The sequence below is a fragment of the Crocuta crocuta genome, unplaced genomic scaffold (assembly GCF_008692635.1).
Source record: "Crocuta crocuta isolate KB4526 unplaced genomic scaffold, BGI_CrCroc_1.0 scaffold196, whole genome shotgun sequence".
Taxonomy (NCBI): Eukaryota; Metazoa; Chordata; class Mammalia; order Carnivora; family Hyaenidae; genus Crocuta; species Crocuta crocuta.
Window position 1 is genome coordinate 2,229,817 of NW_027531026.1, and position 23,992 is coordinate 2,253,808.

Genomic DNA, 23,992 nt, shown 5'->3' on the forward strand with positions numbered 1-23,992 from the left:
GATCTCATCTTTACCCACCTAAACCAGAGCAACCAGTCCCCCAGAACAGTGTGTGGATAAAGTATTTTGTTAATATCCTTTACTAAACTCATTTTTTGAGTATCATCCCCTTCCTGCCTTTCACTGCTCTCACCTCGGTTATTTCCACTCTAGCTCATCTCCCTTTCACACAAATCTGTCTGCTTACTCTTAAATACCATGATGCCAGATAAATACTTCCTGTGATCTATTTTCCTAATTGCTTATTAGTGATAGTGTTATCTTCTTTGAAAAAAAAATAGTTTTATATGCTACTTTATAGATCAAATGAATGATCATGGGCTAATATTATGGGTCTGGAGATGCCACTTATAGCATTATTTCTCTAAAAAACATTATTTTATTTCTAAGCATTTTATTTTTTTAATAAATTTTTAAAAATATTTATTTTTGAAAGGGGGGGCACTGACAGCAGAGAGCCTGATGCGGGGCTCAAACCCAAGAACCATGAGATCATGATCTGAACCACCCAGGTGCCTCTCTAAGCATTTTAGAATACAATCTACATGTTAAGTTGGATACATACTACCTATAAATTGCTGTACTAGGAACTGATTTCAGCATTTTAACCTATTTCATAGACTATATTATTTACAATGCTACATTCTATAAATAAAGTACATCATTTGCCTCAAAGACAAGACAAAACCAGGTAACAGAAAGATTGATGATAATCCCTCAACTTTTTTATTAAGACCTCTGCATGTTTTCATATTTGCTATAATGAATACCTGCTTTAGGATACATACAGCCAGAATACATTTACAGAACTTTAGCATACACCTTCTGAAGACATTTACCAGGTATTCTAAATGTCTTCTGATATCCACCATAACCCAGGTTAAATATATACTGGTTAGATATTTGAACAAATTACTTCTTTTCTTTCTTTTTTTAAATTTTTAATTTATTTCTGAGAGAGAGACACAGCATGAGCAGGGGAGGGTCCGAGAGACAGGAGGACACAGAATCTGAAACAGGCTCCAGGCTCTGAGCTGGCTATCAGCACAGAGCCCGATGCAGGGCTCGAACCCACATACTGTGAGATGAGCCACCCAAGCGCCCCCAAATTACTTTTTTAATGTAAAAAAATAACACTAATAAACAAGCAAATGCCACTAGTTTATAATTATTACCTACAGCAAAATATTCAGCACCCTAACAGAAAATTTTCTTGCTCAATTTAAGTCTGTAGTACTCTGGTTATAGAAATATAGACAAATATGAAACTCTACTGAAGTAAAAAAGGTAACTCACAAAAGAATAGATATCAGTTTTCTATGATTTTGAGCATTAAATGGGAAGGGGGAAGCTAAAGTATTTTTATAAATCTTCAAGTCTTATAAATCTGCAAAACCAACAATCTCTGCAAATTAAAGTAAGAATTTCAAGAGAGATATTTACATTGCACTTATTTTGCAAGGCACTATTTTGTTATGTTCCATGTATTATCCCTTTATAATTCTTTCTAAAATGAGCTAACATTACTGTACAAGTTTCCCCTAAATATATTTGTCAATTCTCTTTCTACCTTGGCTACTAACAGCTACTAAATCATTTATAAACAATAAGAGTATATCGCATCATTGCAGAAGTTGGTATGGCTGTGTAATAGCTTAAGTAGGACTATCAAATTGATAGGATGTCAATTTCAATTAAAATGATTAATGAAGAGTTTAACAAACCACATTTAGGTTCTGCATCATTTTAAGACGTAATGTGAATTATTTTTAGCTTTTCTACAACTTAATCATTACATATATCTTACTACTATTGTTTTCTTCATTTCCATAAAAATATCATTCGGAGTTTTTGCATTTATGCTCTACATCAAAGACAAACACTGGTAGTCCACAGTTGCTTAAAGTAAAAAGTCTTTCCAAAGGAAAAAAACAGTAAGACTATACACCAAGATAGGACCCTGACAGTAATCAAGTCTCCAGTGAGCAGAAATAAAGGTAAGGTCTGCCCCACCAAACTTCTTCCATTAACCTGGGTGAAAACATATTGTTTGTAATGAAAGATGCTTCTGAAAGGAGCCAGCTGTGTGTGCATGCAGAGAAAAAGTTACAAAGCATTTAAACGACCTTGTGGGATACTTTTCTAATCAACCAAAGTAAACACATTGTAATTTTAATTTACATTATGATTTATTTTTTTAGTGGTTCAATTACTAAAAAATACAAAGTTAAGACTTCTCAGCTTAAAACTTCCTAACCTCTCCTCAAGAAGGAAACAAAGTATTATACATGTAAAATTCTATTATACCATTAATTTTTAAATTATTCAATTTTATTATTATTATTTTAATGTTTATTTATTTTTGAGAGAGAGAGAGAGACAGAGCGCAAGTAGGAGGGGGGCAGAGAGAGAGAGACACACACACACAGAATCTGAAGCAGGCTCCAGCCTCTGAGCTGTCAGCACAAAGCCCGACATGGGGCTGGAACCCAAGAGCTGTGAGATCATGACCTGAGCCGAAGTTGGACGCTTAATTGACGGACTACCAGGCACCCCTAAATTATTTAATTTTAAAAGCATAGCCTTATTATATATCTATGATTAAGTGCTATTAATCACTTCAATAAGAGCTGAAGCCAGGTTAAGTGTGAAATTTATGAAAGCCAATAACAAAAAAAAAAATCTGATTTTTCAAATAGGACTACTGAAGCTTTCCCCCCTGTATAGTACTTTATCTTACAATGAAGTAGAGAATCTATCTCTGAGCAACAAGTTTTCTAAGAAAGTTAGGAACAATTTGACAAGTCTTTTAAACTTCCACTTAACTTTCAGCATTCAAGGAGTGAAACACAAAACACTGTTTAAGAGTGATGACGAAATTCTAGAACACATGCTCAAATTTTTCCCTCTACGATATTCTGAATCCTGTGTTCCTTACTGATTTAACTCTTCTCCATTACTTAAAATAAGACAAACAAAGCTGGTGGTTCATTTTACTAGTATCAAACACTGCAGGTCCATCTTTCTTGGCATTGTAACTAATTACATGCTGGGGGAGAAAAAGGAAAGAGGAGTAAGACTATAAAAGAAAATACACTCCCCCCCCCCCCCCCCCCACCACACACACACACACACACACACACACACACACACNCTATGATATCTCTCATTGCCTGAGGGACCTAAGCCCAGGCTGGAAAAACATTGTTTCATTTTTACCGAAAATAGATACAAGAATCTGGAAATAATTTCCAACTCCTTTTACAATAAAAAAAACACTTTAGCCAAGTGATATCAATTGACCAAAATGAAATTTCTCATAGATTACACCCAGTGTAAAACTTTGTTACCACAGAATTAAATTACAAAATCTGTCAACACTAAAGGAAAGAAAAAAAAAATTAGATGCAATCTAATCCAATCGTGAAGCATCATCTTTCTTATATCATTACTACTTTAATCCATTTAACCACAAACACCTAAAATGTTATAATCTTTGCATCCTCAATTCAAGTTGAATATTGGATGAATCTTAAAACCAAGTATCCATTGAGTCCAACATTAGAACCAAACCTTCCCATAATCCATAGTGTAAAATATACATAGAGTATTCTGAAATGTAATATTATGATCTGGCTACACCCATATGTTCAAGCTTCCACTTAAATCAGAATGCTGTATTTACCATCTACTGAACGTAACAGGTATATTGCCTGAGATCATAACCTATTACCTGAACTACCTTATTCCCCTCCCTCTACCTTGTCAAAGACTCAACTCAAGCTCCATATGCTTTATGAAACTTACCATTAACTCTCCAGCCCAGACCATTCTCATTGTCTTTTGAACTCATGAATTACTACTGTAATTCATTTGCTAAGTATATGATATCCTATCGTAAAGTACAGCGTTAATACAAATGGAAAGAAAGCATTCTCTAGATCTAGGCTGCCTAGCTGAATCCTGGTTCTACCCCTATAATGTGATCTTCCATGTAAAGTTAATTAACCTCTCTGTGCCTCCAATTTCTTCATTTGTAAATGCAACTAATACCTCTACCACCTCAGAGGGCTATTTTGAATATTCCAGATTTCTTTGTAGTTCTTGGCAATAACTTGTTTTCTATATAATGAAATTAAATGCTAAACTTCCAATATCAAAAAAGTAGTATGGGAATGTATGCAAGGACAAATAGATTATATGATAATAAAAAACTAAGTTAATTTTACTTCAGATACAATTCCCAATTATGTTTAAATCTTTTTAAACTTTTCCACGAAAATCTAATCTAGGAGGTTCAATTCTCTATAAAACATAGCAGTGTTGTGTCAAGCTGAAAATATAGGTAGGAGTTGACCTCTGTATAAGTAGAAAATGGATGCCCACTTCTCCACCCCCTGTGCAGCCAAGTAACAAACTTCACTCTGTCTCCAGCATAAAATGAAGATTTAGCCTCTGAAGGAACTGAATCTGAAGTACAAAATTTATGGGCACCTTGGTGGTGCAGTCAGCTAAGCATCTGACTCTCAAATTTGGCTCAGGTCACGATCCCACAGTTCCTGGGATCGAGCACCACGTTGGGCTCTGTGCTATCAGTTTTGGATTCTCTCTCTCCTGCTCTCTCAAAATAAATTTAAAAATTAAAAAAGTAAAATTGAAGTACAGAATTTAGATTAAGACAACTGCACTGAAATTAAAATAAATGAAAACTACATACTCAAAGGTTTTCTTACCTTCAAAACATGTGCAACAGACTCGTACACTTAGGCAAGGAGATTAGACTCTTCTAGAGAAACCAAAAGGTCCCACCAACCAATAGAAAATGACCTTATGATCTACCTGTTAAAAAACTAGCTTCAGCATTACCAGGTAACTATAATCTCCAGTGAAACTAACCAAGCCTTTCTTACACATAGTTTCCAATTCACTTCTGAATTCAAGTGCCTGACTCTTAAACATAAAAGGAAAGCCAGGAATCTCAACATTAGAGCAGGGATCAGAAAACTTTTGCTGTTAAGGAACAGCCAGTAAATAAATATTTTAGGCTTTGTGGGCCATCACAGTCTCTGTAGCATAGTCTTCTGTATGCTTTTTAATTTCTTTAAACACCTTTAAAATGTTGAAAACCATACTCAATTCAAGAACTATACAAAAACTGGACGCAAGTCAGTTTATCAATCCTTATATTAGAGCAAAGCATCTTATGTAAAAGAGAAAAAATGAGCAAAGAGGAAAAAAACTTGGAGAAAAGATGATACAGGAAGCAGAATAAAAAAATTTACATATATACAGATACACATGTTTTTCTACAAAGATATTTTATATATGAGATATATCTGTATTTCATAAGGCTAAATAAAGATCAATATATCTTGAGAACATTACCAGGATGCTATGAAGAAGGAATGGTTAGATATCAAAAATAAGCTCAAAAAAATGTCAAATAGGACAGGCAAAATAAATTTAAAAAAATAAGTTTGAAAGATAAAGTTGACAAAAAGCTCCATCAAGCTGAAAAGGGTAACAAAATAAGAAAATCAATCTAGGAGGTACAATATCTGACTAACAAAAAACACAAAAAGAGAACAGGGGGTGGGAGGGGTTGGGGGATTACAAAAGGGATCCTAAAAGATATTTCCAAACTCAAAGTTTCCAAATGAAAATAACCTCCCAAAAGCCCAGCACAAAGAATGAAAGAAAGATTTCCAACATGGTACTACAAAGTCACAAATCTTCAAAAATGAGACAAATGAAAATTGTAAAACTTCTTGAGGAAAAATATAAAGAAAAACAAGTCATATGAAAAAGATTACGTATCGTGACACTGTACTTCTTAACAGCAAAGTCTAAGGTTGAGAACAATGGAGTAATGTCTTCAGAATTACGAAGAAAAATATTGATGACCTGGAATTCTATATCCAGATTAATGAGAGTACAGATAAGACAGCAGTCTAAAACTAGTTACTCAGCAAGCACACTTTGCCAGAGTGTTCAGACATATTTGGCTCCACCAAAATATCTGAACAAACCAAAAATGAGAAAAACAGTGAATTCTGGAAATGGGAAATGAAACTTGGGAAAATGGCAGAGAGAATTGCTAGATGACAATGCAAGTCAGTCCCAGGATGATGGTTATCTAGCAGGTCTGAAGGGGCAGCCTCTCCGGATGAAAGCTAGAGAATGGAGGGTCTCCAGGAAGAGCATCTCCACAGGGAATGGTGAGGAAGGGGAATGAGGGTGACACCGGATGGGACACAACTAAAAAAGTTTTAAGTGACCTTCTGGAAAGCTAGTGGAATTAATAATAAGCACAAAGAAAAAGTGAGTTTTTAAAAATAAAAAAAGTACAAAAGCTCTAATACCTTATAATGTTCACAAATGAATAACATTTATATAGGTTTAATTATCACTGAATATTGACAATTTTCAATAAAATTATAAAATAATTAAGAACATAAAAGAGAAGAAGCACAGAGGATGGCATAATTTAAGAAAGAAAAAAAATCCTCACCTATCAGAACTGAATTAACAGTAGCATAGGCATTATATTTAGAAATACAAAGATTTTTAAAAACCAAAATAACCAGCTAAAAACATGAGAAGAAGTGGTAAGGGAGGGGGTCAGGAAGGGGACTCTTGGTTTTTAACACATTAAGAACTTTTGTCTATATAACCTATGTGTACATATTATTTGATGAAAGTTAACATTTTAAGAAATTCAGTCTAGATTTTCATAAAGTATACAACATACCGCTCACTCCAGAAAAAAGTATATATTATGTCCTGGAGCTTAACAGAACCGAAACTACTTATGAATTTATGGTGTAAAGCATGTGTCTATGTTTTACTACCTTTCCAATCTCATGCAGAGAAATTTTTTCCACATCATATTAAAACATACTGAAATGTTAATGGTAATTAATAATAACCAACTATTAGAAATGTTTTAATGCTGTGGAACACTATCATCATAAAACCTTATGATTTCAAAACAATCTAATCATCCATCCACTGGCAAAGATGTATAAACATCCCAGAACAGAACAGAACAAATATTTAATCTATTTTATAAAGAACTAAACAGGCACTTTTCCAAGAGCTCTACTCTTTATCCAAAAGAAAACAATCTGAGTATTTTCCACCAATAACCCTTAACAGTTTATCCCTGGCCAAAAGAATTATGCAAAGATTTGCGGGTCCAACTGAAGTCTATCCTAGGATTGTATTTTGTACAATCTTCACCATGTTCAACTCAAAACTCAACTGCTAGTTTTACCAAACTTTTAGAGCAATGTGTATTTTATTCAGTTAATGTATAATAAGACCAAACAGTAGTATATGATAGTAGATTAAAAAACTTCCTATGAAGACAGACTTTTGTTAGCATTTGATGCATCAGAATATAAATGTGACTTTTTTTTTTATTTTTTAACAGGAGAAATAATTACACCATGGTACCCCATTTAGAGTTCCTCACTGACAACTCTGGTAACTTTGAGACTGCTTACAGAAACCTTCTGTACTAGCTGAGATAGTAACAAAGTTTCTTGTTGAACTATTTATCAAATTTCTCTAATACTTATATAACAAATTATTTTGAAATAAGGAAAAACCATTTTATGCTCTCATCTCATGAGTATGCTTATTAAACATAAATTATTCATATAGAAAAACAAATAATAAACCATACCTGAAATACTTTCAGGTATCTGAATGACTTTTCAAAATAAAATTTCTTATATGTAAAATAACTTAAATTTAAATAATTTAAAAATAAAATTTCTCTAAAACAGACTTTAAGTCTGTTCGTTCTTCCACAATTTCCAAATAAGTGAGATATACTTACTTTTGCCCTTTCATAAATAAATACAACCTGATAATGTAAATAACCAAAAAAATTAAGCTTTTGTATTTATAGACATGCATAACAAAAAACACTAGGTAAAAGACAAGGCAGTTCCTGGTTTATGATTTAATGAAAATAATAGTCGAATACTTTCTCTGTAAGTAAGCTCTTCCTGCTACCTTTCTCACTATCATTTTCATAGATAGCTATAAGCCTTTCAAAAGAATATTCTATTAGTAAATATTCAAAATTGCATATGTAAAACTACCGATGCAAATGATCATTTTCAAAATTTTCCTTTTAATAATTTTTTTCTTTTCCCTTTTAACCCCTCAGCTCTTAGCTGAAAGGATCACATACTTGAAGGGCTATAATTTATTTTACTTTAGATGATAAAATCTCAACCTTCGAGATAAAAAAAACCGTTAGGAGTGGCGTAAATTTTTTTTCACCACCTGGCTGACATTTTCAAAGTTCTAATTCAATATCAACATTTTTTTTGCGACTTGGAATTAGCCCATTCTAGATGCAGATACAAAAGTTGCAATAGGGAAGAAAAATCAAGGACAAGTGGAAAGATTCAATCAGTAGGAAACATTTTAAATATATTTACCTTTGAACTAGAGGAAAGAGCTTTTAAATAATGAGCAAGCTTAATTTCTAGATCTAAAATGACAAATTTCTTTCAGATCTAGGGTAACAACTTAAAGAACATATATACTTATGGAGGTACTGTTTCAATTTAGTTGGTACTTATACTGTTTTAAAGACCCAATTCTCCTATTAAGAAAATGTCTTCTATATCCTAACATCTTGAAATTATTCAAAGATATTTATCAATTTTTTTTGAGAAGGAAATAGAAAGAGATCACATTCAGAGAATAACCATTTTGTTGCCAATAAACAAATCTAATGGCTACTATCCTAAGAATAAACACTGAGGTGTCTCAAAAATTTTTTCCCAAAATTTATGATCTTTTTAAAATATATCCTGTTTCCACTCAAGTAAGTCATTTTCATGTAAATTGAAAGTTTTCTACTCTGTAAAAGATTATAGTCTTGTTTTGGTGACCACTAACAATAAAGTTTTTTTCTATTCAAGTGGCTAAACCTCTTAACATCTATTTTTATCTAAGAAGCAACCAAAATATTCAAAACACATTATACTTTGCATTCTCACTGCAAAGAAACCTAAAACCTATTCCAAGATTCTGCTACAGTGTGTACAATGAAAACTAACAAGTACATTAATCCTTATGACCTATCCAGTAAAACCCTTTTAAAAAGAACTGATCCTGTCTTCCAACTTAAAAAAAAAAAAAAAGAAACACAAAAAAACAACTTAGGTAATTTAAATAACTTTTTCCTATATTCTTAAAGAAGGTTCAATTACTTTCTTTTAAAGAGAAAAGAAACAGAACCTAAATTTCTCTCAGATTTAAGTAAAAAATTTTGCATGTTTAAAATCTGTCCCACAAAAGCTTACAGACAGCCTCAAACAACCCAGATCGTGGAAGGAAATAATGGTATGGATTTCTGAAAGCATAAAACACAGGTTTTATTTCAAAACAAAAGCAAGCAAACAAAAAACTATCAAGTAATCTTCTGTATTGAAATAAAGCAGAACAATGAAGATTATCCTTAAATTTTTAGGTGTGGAGGGAAATTATCACTTCTAGCTAAAAGGGAAAAAAAATCTCAACTATAAATTAATAAATCAGAAATACTGGTTTTATCTCTCAAAGTAAGTTCTCTATAAAGCTCTAAGTTTCCAACCTGAAAGGTAAATAATTTGGAAACACTGGTATCACAGCAGATCTTTAAAAGTTCATAAAAGAAACAATCTTTGACATACCATGCTATTTACAAATTTTCAAACAAGTACTTTGGCTTAGATTCAAAAGCTTTTACTCTGTCCCTTTCTCACGAGAAGACTTGATAGCTTATGCAGTTCACTTTAGGGTTTAGTGCTTCATTTCTCTTGTTAATATAAAAAAGAATATTTTGTAAAGTAAGAATACAATAACTCAAAATCATTAAGGAATTTAGAAAAGGTGACTAAGTTGTGACAGTTTGCTATAGTTGTCTATTTCCTATAGCAAACAAACACAGTATTCGATTTACATTTACATTCTACATAAAAAACTGAAGATATTTAACACAGAAAACCTTACAATTTATTTCAATTTAAACCATTCCCAACTTCTGTCATTGTATAAAATTAGTATGTCTGGCAACCAAGGCAAATTAAAAATTTTAAACGTAGCCTTAAAAACATACAGAATAGGGTTTTGTACCTTAAATCGTCCACATTGTAAAATACAAGCAGTGTGGAAATGTGACTCCTGATCCAGTCCTTTAACCAAATATAATAGGACTACTGAGAAGCTTTATCAATCTTTGTAGAATAGCTTTCTTCTCACTCAAATTCACATAATTGACTCAATATTACTCCGTGATACAGCTTATTCATAAGGAATGATTCTTTGAGGGAAAAAAAAAATCAACAGAATGTAGACTTTTAATTTTTAAGTTTAATTCCATCCAAGGACTACTGGGTTTTTTGCAAGCACCATTTTTACCTTTCAGTCTTCTTTTACTCATAAATAAAAAGGATACACTTCACATTATAAATCAGTAGACATTTCTCCAGTGACTCTAAGACTTCATGGACCATCATGCAGAAAAGACAATTAACACAATTGTTCCATCCTCACTGTAAGGCTTTCTTTACCCTTTACCTTCCCCATACCATGTAACTCAGCATAAATGGAACTTGAACACACACGTTTGATCATATAAGGTGGTTAGAATTACAAACAGGCAAGAGAGAAAAGCTGAGAATTAGTTTGGGTTTAGGAGTGAGACTGGAAGTTGTGATAGATGAGATACATGTACAACTCTGCTGAAATAGCAAGTAGAGCTGATGATAAGTGATAGCCTAGTTTTAGGTACCAGGGTTCAAGATTTTAGCGTCACACATTTAAAAAACTCATTCCTATACTTTTAGAACTTTCAAAATTCTATAGAAGTTCTAATTGTTGTCCTACAGAAGTAGGTCATATAAAAACTCATGGGGAAACAAAAACAAAACGACCGTGGAAATAAAACCGTTTTCTTCCCCACTTTTAAATGAACCAATTATTTAAGTTATTATACGTGTCTAAATTTGGGACCACTTTAACAAAGGACATTTTATCAGTAACAACTGCAAAGAATTTCTGAATCAACTGATGTGTATGTGACTCAGGAATTAAGTGGAGCTATTGTCCTATGTAATCAATGGAGACATGTGTTTGACTAATAAGTAGGCACATACAATAAGAAAATGAAGAGAAGCGAAACAGAGGTCACAGCAGTTATACTCTGTTCATACGATGTGAAAGGCATACCAGATATGTTATAACTAAGATAAAAGACAGGCTATAAACAGACTCCTCCCTAGTGCTAATCTGGATATGACATTCAAATTCTGGTTTCCTGCATACCACTGAAGGCAGTAGGTCATTTCTCACATGCTGCAAGTCTGAAGGAAAATCACGTACCTCAACATATACACAATTCTACTTTCCTTCTTCTTCCCTATTTCTTCTGTGGAGGGTCAAAGTTGGCAGAAAACAGCTTGGATTCTAAAGCCCTTCAGCACTTTCTGTCTTCTCTAGGATGACGGAGAAAGCCAGCTATGAGATTCCTGCAGAGATGCTATTGTTTGGTGCATTTCACGAGTGCACAACTTAAAACTAAGCAGAGCCAGTTCAGTGCTGAAGACTGTGTGGGACCTTTGCTCTCACATTATTAGGCATTACTTAGTGAAATGAAAGATGAAATTTATTCACATAAACAATAAACTGAGTAGCTCTTAAGAGGTACATTTTTCTAATTTCTAGAGGTACATTTTTCTAATTTCTTTGGTAAATAGGCACTAAGGGTTCTATCACATTAAATAAATCTGGTTATCAAATATGCATTTCAACATAAATATCACAAATGTTATTTTGACATCATACTATCAACCATGAAAAAAATGAAGACAAGAATACTCCAAAATAAGCAATATTTCAGACAACTCAGCTATGAAAAAAGTATCATGGAAGCTAGTGCTAAAGACCAAGTTAAGACATTTTTGGTGTTTATATAACTTGATGTCTAGCGATGGGTCTTACTGACTGCATAGTACTTTCACGTATTTAATACTATAGAATTAAATAGTAATATTCTAAATGCTTCAACTAAATCTCCTGTTGAAACAGTATAGCACTAGATACCTGGGGATGTTTCTCAACTGACACACATGATCAATATTTCTATCCAGCAGAACATATACCTGGTGAAGATGTCAACTCGTAAGATTTTGTTCTGGCTCTTCTGGACTATATTAGACCTAACTCAATCCAGAAGAGTCAAGAAAGAACATACTGGTGGTGAATGCCAAGTCATGACATATATTTAAAATAGTATGCATTTATAGTTTTACAAGACAGCAGTCCCTAGCTGAATATAAAAGATGTAGGATGTACAATTATTCTTACTTCTAAAATCTGACTAAATAAATCATATAGGAAAGAAACGAAAAGCCCTCAGAAACAAAAAAAGTAAGAAGAGATGACAGTTTCTAGAAAAAAAACAATGTCAACAAAAGTTGGAAGACCGTCTAAGTAGATGGACAAGCAAAAACTGATTTAGGTTTCAGCTTTCTCTCATACACTGGGTCTACAGAAGGAAAAAAATCCAGAAAAAGAAAGCCAACTCATTCATTAAAAAGCTCTGGAAAGGTCAGGAATTAAGAGATAAGTGGGTTACAGAATGAATGAAAACAGGATGATAGGTTGTATGTCTGTTATTAGCAATTAGACTTCTCAGAACCTGCCTAATTATACAGATGAGGTGATGGCTATCCCTGAACTCTGACAGAACCTTAGAAGATATACTATGAGGAGAAGTTAAACCAGAAAAGACTGGGCTTGGGAGTATTCAGGCAAAACTCAGGATGACAATGAAGCCCTGAAAACAAGGGGCACAAGGGGGACACAGACATGCATTTAAATTAATGCCTGTACACTGAATGCTGAGTCACTGAGCAAAATTCTTCCCCAATCAGTATCTGTAACACTGGCTGTTACACTTACACCTCAAAGATGAGAAAATGAACAACTCTTGTTGGAGAAAATGAACAGACCCAAACAATCTGCAGACACTGATATTAAGAGGTTTCCCCAAAGACAATAATATTAAGTCCCCATTCAATCATCCACAAAAAAGGCCACCAGTCAACACGTTGCAACCACTTGCACAAAACTTCTAATTTTTAATGGCTTCCTTCTTGAATATAAACAGAAAATCAAAGGTCATGAGACATTTAAGAACAATCTCAAAGATGACAATGATTAAAGCAAAAAGCATACTCAGAAAATAAATAATGCAAGGTGCAAATTAAAACTTAAAGGATAGTAATATCCTTAGAAATATAAAGATATTACACATTCAAGACACACATATGCTATGAGAACAGAACATTCCAAGTTTTTAAAATTAAAAAACAACAACAACAACAAGGGGGCACCTGGGTAGCTCAGTCAGTTAAGCCGCCAACTCTTGGTTTCAGCTCAGGTCATAATCTCAGGGTTCATGGAATGGAGCCCTGAGTTGGGCTGTGTACTGACAGCGTGTAACCTACTTTAGATTCTATCTCTCCCTCTTTCTCCCCAAAACAAACATTTTTTTTTTAAAAAGTTGATATAAAAAGAATTCAACAGAAGGATTAAAAGAGAAAATCAACAGAAAAATCAAGAAAATAGTATAAGACAAGTGGAAAAAGGGAGATATATTAAAGAACTACTCAAAGGAAGAACACATCATTACCAAGAGTCCCTGAAAAGACAGAAAACAGAGAATCTTATCAAAGAGTCCATATAAAACTTCTGGATAAAAATAACAGACTGAGACTTCTACTGACTTTTGGTCTCTTCCTAACCTCCACCAAAATGACAGTATAAAGGAATTTGTTTTTAGGTGCATAAATACCATGAATGAGAAGAATAAAGCAGTAAAACTCCAGAAGCTAGAAAGCAGGCAGGTGATAAACGACTAAACAGCATGAGGAAACTCAAATGGAAAGCTAAGATAAAACCTGATGTTAGTACAGAGCTCCCAGGTAGGATAAGGAAGTAGTCAGATGCCATGTAATTCTCTACAATGGGCCAAAGTGCAAATGTGTATATTAGGGGTGGCAGGAGATGTTAAAAAGGATGAGGGTGCCTGGCTGGCTTACTCAGTTGAGCATCCAACTTTGGCTCAGGTCATGACCTCATGGTTTGTGGGATCAAGCCACACATCGGGCTCTGTGCTGACAGCTCAGAGCCTGGAGCCTGCTTAAGATTCTATGTTGCTTTCTCTCTTTGCCCCTTCCCCACTCATGCTCTGTCACTCTCTCTCAAAGATAAATAAATATTTAAAAAAAGTTTAAAAGTTACAGCAGAAATTAGAAACAAAGACTCAAAAGGTTGGGAATACTAAGAAAATCTTCTAGAAAATTTAAAAACAACAAAACATGAACATATATGAGAGAAAGAGGAAAATGTTAGAGAACCAGTCTAAGAGATCCAATATCTGAACAATAAGCATTCCAGAAACAATGAAAACGGAGAAAAATAAAACACAAATAAAATAATTCAAGAAAATATTCTAGAAGTTAAGAACATGAATTTCCCGAGAGTAAAATCTCAGCAAAATGGATGAAAACAGATCCACAAAATGGTACATCACCATAAAATTTCAACACACTAGGTAGCCAAAGAATAGATGGTAAAAATTACAAAGAGAAAAAAAAGAGAATATGCAAAAAATCAGAAGCTGGAATGGGAACTAGAATTCATTAAAAGAATGAAGTCAAGACAATAAAACAATGCCTTCAAAATTACCAAAAGAATAATCTTAAGCTTGGAATTCTGTTTTCAATCAACAGATCAAGTAATTTTCAGGCAGAATAAAAATACTTTCAGGCACGCAAGATCACAAAAAATGTACTTCTCATGCAACCTTTCTTAAGATAATCAAGAGAAATAAAGACAATCCCAAGATGGTGATAACTGGTGATCCTAGGAGGAAAGCTGTGCATCAGCTGGAAAGGTTAGCCAATCACGACTGGGTCAAAGGACTCCACAAGAACTTTCTCAAAGATGAAACGGACATAACACCCGATGTATGTGAACATACTGTGAGATTTATACATCCAGAAGTTTTAGGTTAAATTAAGAGTATGTATAACGGAACAATGCAAATGCAAAATTAAGATAAATATTTATCTGTGAATACTGTTTATTTACATAATTACAACATAAACATTAAATATTCCTCTAAAAAATGGCATTACTATATTTAGATGATGAGGTGAATTGGAAATGTTCAGTGATATGGGGCGCCTGGGTGGCTTAGTCGGTTAAGCGTCCGACTTTCGCTTAGGTCATGATCTCGCGGTTCATGGGTTTGAGCCCCGCGTCGGGCTCTGTGCTGNTACATGACAAGACAGGCAGATGTACCAAGTCCTTGTTTCCAGAGTGAAATGACAGTAGTAGCAGTTACAGCCTAAAACTAAAGTCAAGCAGTAGTTTTGTATGCATATGGAAATTTGGATGTAACATCAAATAGAAAGGAGCTACAAGATTAAAAAAAAATCTTAATAAAAAAAAAGGAGCTGGAAGAAATTATCTGTGGAGAGGTAGAAATGGAGGAGGAAATATTTAACTTTAATAAAAATAAGGGAAAAAAACTGCCCAATAATAAAGGATGAGTTCCCAGATCTAAAGGCTAACCCAAGAACTTAACCCAATCAGTGATGAAAACTTCACAATACTAAAAGAGAAAAAGCATCTGGAGGGTGTATGCAGTGGGAAAGGAAGACATATGCCAAGAGCAAGAAGGCATCCAATTTCTCAAGAGTTAGAATTTGTATTGAGCCAAACCATCAACTATGAAGAAAAAAATCACTTCAGGCATGCAAAATTATATCAATAAAAAATGTAGCACCCCTTTCAAGGACATTATAGGAGAATGCCCTCTGTCAGAAGAACAGCAAGCCAAGGATGAGCATATGATGTGATCCAAAAATAGGCACAGGGAATTCTTAGAAAGTCAGTGAAGAAAAATCCCAGGTTAACAGCTATGCAGTAAGTTTACAGAATTTAGAGTTCCAGGAAGATATTTACATGGGAAAACAAAATAGAAATGACCTATTTGAACTACCAAGTTTTAAAATTTTGTAAAAAAAATTTAGGTTCTATATAATAATTGTTCAAGGAAGGTAATAAGACATTATAATGCTTAACTGTAAATAATATTTTTTAAAAAAAAACAAGAACTAACTTACTTTTGAAAGAGAGAATACACACATGTGAAGGGCAGAGAGACAGGGAGACAGAGAATCCCAAGTAGAATCTGTGCCATGAGGGTGGAGCCCAATGCAGGGCTCAAACCCATAAACTGTGAGATCATGACCTGAGCTGAAATCAAGAGTCGGAGGCCTAACTAACTGAGCCACCCAAGAACCCTATAAATAATATTTTCAGGGACAACACTAAAAGTGACTACTGGTTTGATATAACAGTTATTTCCTTACTATTCTGGGAGAAGGGAAGGAAAAGGAAGGGGAAGAATGGTACAATAATCTAAAATTAGAAAAACACCATTATCCCATGATATAAACATATGGAAAAAAAATCTCAGAATACCCAAAACAGGGTAACGTGGCTCCTCTGTGACCTAAGATTCACATAAGAAAGCAAAGGAAAGATACTGGCATCTTTTCTTGTATTTCACTTTTTACACTACCTCTACTTTGCAAAATTTTTTCTATTAAATAGAGGATTTCAACAAAGAAAAATTTTCTAATGATCTAAAATTTTTTTCAAATTAGAGATGAGATCTAATTGTTAGCTACACAAGAATAAATTCATAATTTAATATTAATGATGTTTTGAAGGATACATTGCAAAAGATAAAACAAGCAGGCACCAGACTAAGCTGATATTCATTTCCTGTGTGGGCTTCATAAAGTTGTAGTAGACTTCAGTTACTAGATACACAATTGTAGCAGCCACTGTGAAGTCCACCAGCCACTGGTATTCTGGAAAGTAATGCAATGCTGAAAAATAAAGGTTAAAGAAAAAAGTTTACTTAAACTTTCATAAGTAGCTCAGGAGGATTTATCTGTAATTAACTTTAATCATGCTAGACTTCATTTGTTGATATACAATGTTAAGGTTTGCAAATATGAGAATCTAAAAATACAGGAAACAGATCAAGAATGCTGACAATCAAAATTAAAATTTAATACCTTATAAATAATTTTTTAAAACCTAAAATGATTACCAAAAATTATTTAAACTGTTAAAAACATATGACTGCAAAATAAGCTGGTATTTTCTTAGCTGATTAGCTGTTTTTTACAGAAATTAAAAATTAAGTTTTGTTGTTTTTTTAAAAGAATCTCAAGTATGATACTTAAACTTCAGGATTTAACTTGGTGTAGAGTTCTACAGATTGACTTACATTTTTCATTTCTGTGAAGGAAGAGTTATTAAACTTTGCTATAGTTATTAACTGTACTAAAGGAGGATTAATAATTTTGTGAGTTACTGAAGACTGAAATAACAAATATATTTTTTCCCCTCTTGTGCTACTGCAAGAAGAGCTGATGAAATTCATGTCAATTTTCCAAAAAACCATACACCTTTAACAAAAGGTTTACTTTACAATTAGCATTCTCTGATAGTAAATGATTCCATCTCCTTTTTCATATCAGATATTCTGGTTTACTTCTGCAAGAGTAGAGTCCAAAATATCAGCATCATTTTGCAAAAGACCTCCTGAAAATATGCGAATAAATCATACACATAAACATCAATTCCTATGTTCTCACTGGCACATAATAAAATGATCTACGCTGCTTTGGAAAAATTTTTAGTTGTAAGCTGTAGTATCTGAGAATATTTTAAAATCACGCACTCATAGAAAAAGTATTTTGAAAATAAAATACCACTCAAAGACAGACTTATTTAAAATATCAAAACAAACCAACCCAACTTACATCTCTGTAAAACAGCAAAATTTCCAAATCCTTCTAAGACTGGATAAATTTTTTATTTGCTTCAAGTTATTATGGGTATGTTAACTTTTTCGTGTGTAAAGATGTAATAGCTTAGGAATGCCGGTCTGAAAGATTTACCTCGAAGTAGTTGCGGAATTCTTACCCTCTAGCCACCTTCCTTCCCACTACAATCACAACTTTCTAGAAGGAGGACAGGGAAATGGGTAGAGTAGATAGACAAATATCCATTTATTTAAAGGCTTTCAAATTTTATTAATAACAAGTGAAGTAAAAGTTCCAAATCTTCAGGCCTGCCCACACTCATAGAGGCTTCCACCAGAGAACTCTCACAGCAAACAGCCAAGTTACATTTCAAATACTCATATGCTTTAAGAGGTTATTATAACAGATAGCTAATACCAATTGAGATGGACTTTCAGGATACTTATTGGGATACCAGTAATATATACATTAAAAAAAAAACCCCCATAAATTATACACGTGCTCAGCTACATATTTAACCCAAGTATTATATTTGTACTGTATTCAATATATACATATGTGCCTTTTATTAGGCTATTAGAATCAAAAGAAACTTACAGTTCATCAAGCCTAGTGGTTTGTATTAAGTTTGTGAATATTCTTTAAGTACAAGTAGAAAATCCTCTATTTTTACCTAAACACACATACACAGCATGCATTCACAAATGACTACATAAATATAAAGATAAAATCTCTCTCCATTATTCTGCTCTTGAAATTATGTGACCAGTTGTTAAGCTAGTACCATTTGCAGGTAGTTTCAAAATTATACAAATGAAACAAAATACTAAATAAGCTATGTTCTAAAGCCATAATTTAAATCTTTTTAAGTTCATTAAATTAGTCTAGTTCTCAGTGACTGTCTCTACCACATTTGGTGTGTAACCCTGGCCAAGTTACTTAATTGAGTACACTGAGTTCCCCCGCCCCCAAAAAAGTTAGTAATCGTTATGTACCCTATAAAATTAAAAGAATGTTAATACAATTAAAGCATTTACAACAATGCCTGACAAGTACTCAATTTAAGCTATTATTAAAGTTAATAAGCTGATAATTACTCATTTAGTATTAGTTAATAGTACAAATGACAAAAATCTGTACTAGAAATCAGGCAGAATGTGTATATATTCTTGTATTTACACATCTGTGAACATTTTATACAAGTAAGCACACATATAAAATTAGTAAAATAAATGTGACAACCAATCAAAAAGTCACAATGCTTTTATTTATTTTTCTTTCATAGTTTATTGTCAAGTTGGTTTCCATATAATAAAATGCTTTTAAAGGTTTTAAATTTTGCACGAAAAATAGTTAAAAAGAAAAAAGAGGCTGACATAACCAGTTGAAACAGTCTTAACAATACTAGACAACTGATTTATACTGTTCCTCACTGACATTTTTGGGTTCTAGGACATCCTTTCCATATATATGTATATGTATGTATGTATATAAAATCTTTGTAAATATAGAATCAACTTTCAAATACCTTTAAGCCATTCTGTATCAATAAATAATTCTATATGAGATGCTACATGAATCTATTAAGGTTTTTCTGGAATAGTTACGATTTATACATTACCAAAATTATTATTTTTATTCCTCATTTATCATGTAAACCATTAGTTCTCAAACCAGTTTAAAATCAGAGTCACTAAGAGCATTTTAACAAATACAAAATCAATCCCCAGAACTCACTCACCCCAGATCTCTTTAGGTAGATATGAGGAATCTGTATTTTTAAAGAGCTGCTCAAGTAATTCTGATGTACAGCCCCATTTGAAAATCAGTGTTTAATATAGTTTCACCTCAGATAACTTTCTCTTATAGGATTCAAATAATTTCACATAAATTTCACTTTAAATTTAAAATCATCCTAGTTATTTACGACTGTAAACACTGATATACAGGAAAAAAAAACCCCAGATGACTTATTAGAGACACAGTGGGTAAAAGCAAATACTGAATTCAAGTTTTCTGATTCCCAATCCAGTCCATTCTTCTTCTTCTTCTTTTGTTTTTTTTTAACACTATCTTTGAGAGACAGTGCACAAGCAGTGGAGGGGCACAGATAGAGAGGGAACACAGAATCTGAAGCAGGTTCCAAGCTCTGAGCTTTCAGTACAGAGCCTGACACAGGGTTCAAACCCACAAATGATGAGATCACAACCTAAGCCAAAGTCGGATGCCCAACCAACTAAGCCACCCAGGCGTTCCCCAGGTTATTATTTTAAAACCACTTTCCTTTCTACTAAACGTGAGCATAAAGCGGAATCATTCCAAGTACAGGTAATTAAATACAAATATACAAATGCATTTCTGTAAGCCACATCACAAAAGGAGCAGAATGGCACATATGGAAAGACTAGAATTCAAAGTAATGAAAACTGACTGTGATCTCAACATAAAAACAGAAACTGCGTAACAAACATGTAAGTCAGACTCTTCTGAAAAATGGGAAAAACAATTCTTAGCACAAGTTAGGCGAATAGACAAAGGAATTCAATGACGTCATTTTGAGCTTCTAAGTTCTGAAAAATATTTCATATTCTGTGAAATGGACTTAAAAACTAAACAAAAAAATCCAGCCACAATAAAATGAAAGTACTTTCACTAGCATAGTATAAAAATGAGATTTACAGAACACTTTACCAAGATTCCCCTTACCTAGAGTATCCACTTCTGTAACTGACTTTGTTTCTAGATGGAGATCAATATCCTTTGGAATGGTTAATGGCTTACTCTCAATGTGACCATTATATTTCCTATAAAAATCAAACAAGTGACACAAAAAACAAGTTACCTACACTGTTATCAAAGTGCTTGTGTCAACTAATCACAAAAGAAGTTTTAAATTTCACAGTATAAAGAGAAGCAGAATTTCTAATATGTCATCAAATAGGAGGTTAAATACCCAAAAGTAGTTTTCAAAGGGGTGGGGGACTACAAAATGTGGATGTAAATTATTATGTGAATCATACAGATTATCAGGATAAGAGATACCGAAATTAGTGACAAAATCTTGATTACTAGCTTAGCATTTCACCCTATTTCTCTTATTCTCTCTTCTATAGATTTAAAGACAATATAAGATCTCTTTCTTTAGGTACAAGAGTAAAAGCAAATCTAAAATTAAAGAAACACCATTAATACATAATAGTTAAACATATGGAAGAACATCTCAGAAAACCTAAAAGAGGGTTAAGTGACCCTTTTTTTTTTTTTAACATTTATTATTTATTTTTTGAGAGAGAAAGAGAGCACGAGCAGGGGAGAGGCAGAGAGAGAGGGAGACAAAGAATCTGAAGCAGACTCCAGGCTCTGAACTGTCAGCACAGATCCTGACTTGGGGTTTGACTCACGGACCATGAGATCATGACCTCACCTGAAGTTGGATGCTTAACTGACTGAGCCACCCAGGCGCCCCCAAAGTAGCTCTTCTGTGACATGAGACTCACATAAGAGCTGGAATCTTTTTTTGTATTTCACTTTGAAACTGTTTACCTATTTCTTTAGTGTTAAGAGTAAAAACATATGACGACAAAATGCATTTCACTTTGAAATTATACATGTCCACACATGAAGAAACCTGTAGCTATAAACAAGTCAGAGTTGAAGAAATATACTAAGATTTATGTGCATCAGAAATTCAATAATGTGAACAGCTATTCTGGAGTGCTCTAAGAATCACAAATGGAGGAAATAAAAGAATTCTTCAGGTATACATGTGATCATTCCTAAATTTAATTTTTAAAGACAATCACATGTATATAGAAAATAAATTTTCAATACTATTAATACCAAGAAACAATTTTCAGTTATTGTGAGAAAAATCTCAGTAGAAATATTAATTATGTCAATAAATCAAATAATTATTGTTACCAGGAATAAGAGAGAGTTGTTTTTGTATCTTTTTGTACATGTAAAGCCTTTTCAGAACAATAACAAAGAGAAGGAGGGCTTACACTTAATAGTCAGTGATCTTCAAGGTGTATTTGTAGTAATAAGCATAAAAGAGAATAACAAGATCAGAAAAAAAGGCCTTTTTAAAATTTTCAATTTCATGCCAAATAATCATTAATGCTTTAAAAAATTCTAGCAGCTACCAATGTATTAGCCCAGGTTAATATAATTTTTATAATACACATAAGAAATTTGGTGACAATATGTTGTCATTAACATTTTGTAATATATTAGAAATCATAGTTTAAGGTCCTTAGATCCTCCCCAGTTGAGGACACTAAGGTCCATATAGAGAGGCTAATTAACATGTACTTTCCTTGAGAATTCAATTTAAATAGAGATATAAAATTTTAAAGCTGGAGAGATCCTGCAAAATTACTTTGTTTGGTCCTTCCATTTCACAGATAAGGCTGTTGTCGTCCATTCAGTGAGGTTTATTAGCAGGCAGTTTTCTTCATAAACTTTAAATGTCAATACAATATTCAGCAATTGAATGGGACCTAAGAAGTTGTACTGTCTACCGTTTTTATTTAAAAACTAATACTGAATAAAAGCAAAACCTGGGGAAAACACCAAACCAACAGGTAGCCGTAAACAAGTTATAGGATAAAGACATGGGCTATGGTTTTCGCTCCAGTCAATCCCTACCAAATTTTAATATGATGGCTCTACTATTTTCAGAATTTAAAACACAAAGAAGAATAAAGTTAACCATTCTTAAGTAAAACATTCACTTCTGTGCTTATATATTATACTGCATATTGGGTTTTCTAAAGAGTAATTTAAAATTATGTTAGATCATGGATTTTGATCTCAAATTTATTAATTGCACATGGCATAAGCAGTAAGTGTTATTTAACCAAAGTACAAAAACATATTTATATAAACTGTGTCAAATATTAACATTTTACAAGCTCAACAATATAACTTACCTATCTTTTCTGCTTTTCCCTTTCTGCTGCTTCCCTGCAAGAATTCTTAATTCTTCTTCTGTAGGATGTTGATACCATCTCAAACTAAGAAAAAAAAGAACCCTTTTAAATAAAGAAATTAAAATCACCAGAATTATTCACTTATGGTACAAATATTTATTGAGTTTCCTACTTGTGAAGACACTGAAGGGAATTACCAGGTGAAAAACTCTCATCTGAATTACATACTAATGCTTGAGCCTTAAAAGGGTTTTGATTCAAACCCAGCACTTACCAAGCACTTACTAGATGCCAGACCCTGCAATGCTGTTTGTAGGTATATTTCTTAAAACTGACAATGTATTAATATATATTAAGGCTATACAGGCTTACTATTAAAAGTAAATGGAGTGAACTCCACCCATTCCTCATTTACACAGAAGAAATTGATAGTTGTCTTAAAAAGAGTTCTTTGTCCTCAAAACTACAAGTAGTCTTTACTTTCCTATCCTCTCCTCCTTTTATTTAGCTGGGAAATTAAGAAACTTAATGTGTAGAAGAATTAGAGTAAAAAGTTGTATTTACAAAACCCTTTAAATTAGGGCTTAACTAACCAACAGCTGAGCATCTTCACCTCCACTATGTAGTCAAAACATCCAAACAAATCACTTATTCCCTCCCAAGCACCCACCTGTTCACTCTCACTTTCCTATCTCACCCGAATTTCCTAACTACCAACTACCTAAATTTGATATTCTAGTTTTATCTTCAAAGTGCCCTCACCACATATTAGCATTAATTCTGTTCTTTAACTCTTAAACTTCTAACTTCTCTGCTCCCTGTAAGAACTTTAGTTCACGACATGTGCCTCTCTAGTTCTGACTATTAGCAACATGTGCCTCTCTAGCTCAGACCACATTCTGACTGGTCTCCTTGTCTTTCCTGGACACTCCCCTCAACGCATTTTGATCCCAACTTTAGTTATCTTTCCATAATGCAAATCTTATTAAGGTAAATGGCTGTTCAAATCCTTTGTAAGAGTCTTCACAAGGTAGTGAAAGCAGTTAAGTGGCAGCTAGGCAAAGACTGTGACCAAGGTCCTGTTTTTATAAAGGAGAAACATACACCTAGTAATGCTAGATCTTCCAA

At 33.2% G+C, this 23,992-nt stretch overlaps 1 protein-coding gene across 2 annotated transcripts in view; it reads right to left on the reverse strand.

Moving 5' to 3' along the window:
- The window catches only part of TMEM161B (transmembrane protein 161B), a 72,099-nt gene that overhangs the window by 15,159 nt on the left and 32,948 nt on the right, over positions 1–23,992 (reverse strand). For both annotated transcript variants that reach the window (XM_077770986.1, XM_077770985.1), the window contains exons 3-5: positions 22,865–22,948; positions 20,637–20,734; positions 16,826–16,982 (exon numbers count right to left, since the gene is read on the reverse strand). In XM_077770986.1, coding sequence (XP_077627112.1) covers positions 16,826–16,982; positions 20,637–20,734; positions 22,865–22,948 — 339 coding nt within the window. The remainder of the gene's footprint in view (positions 1–16,825; positions 16,983–20,636; positions 20,735–22,864; positions 22,949–23,992) is intronic.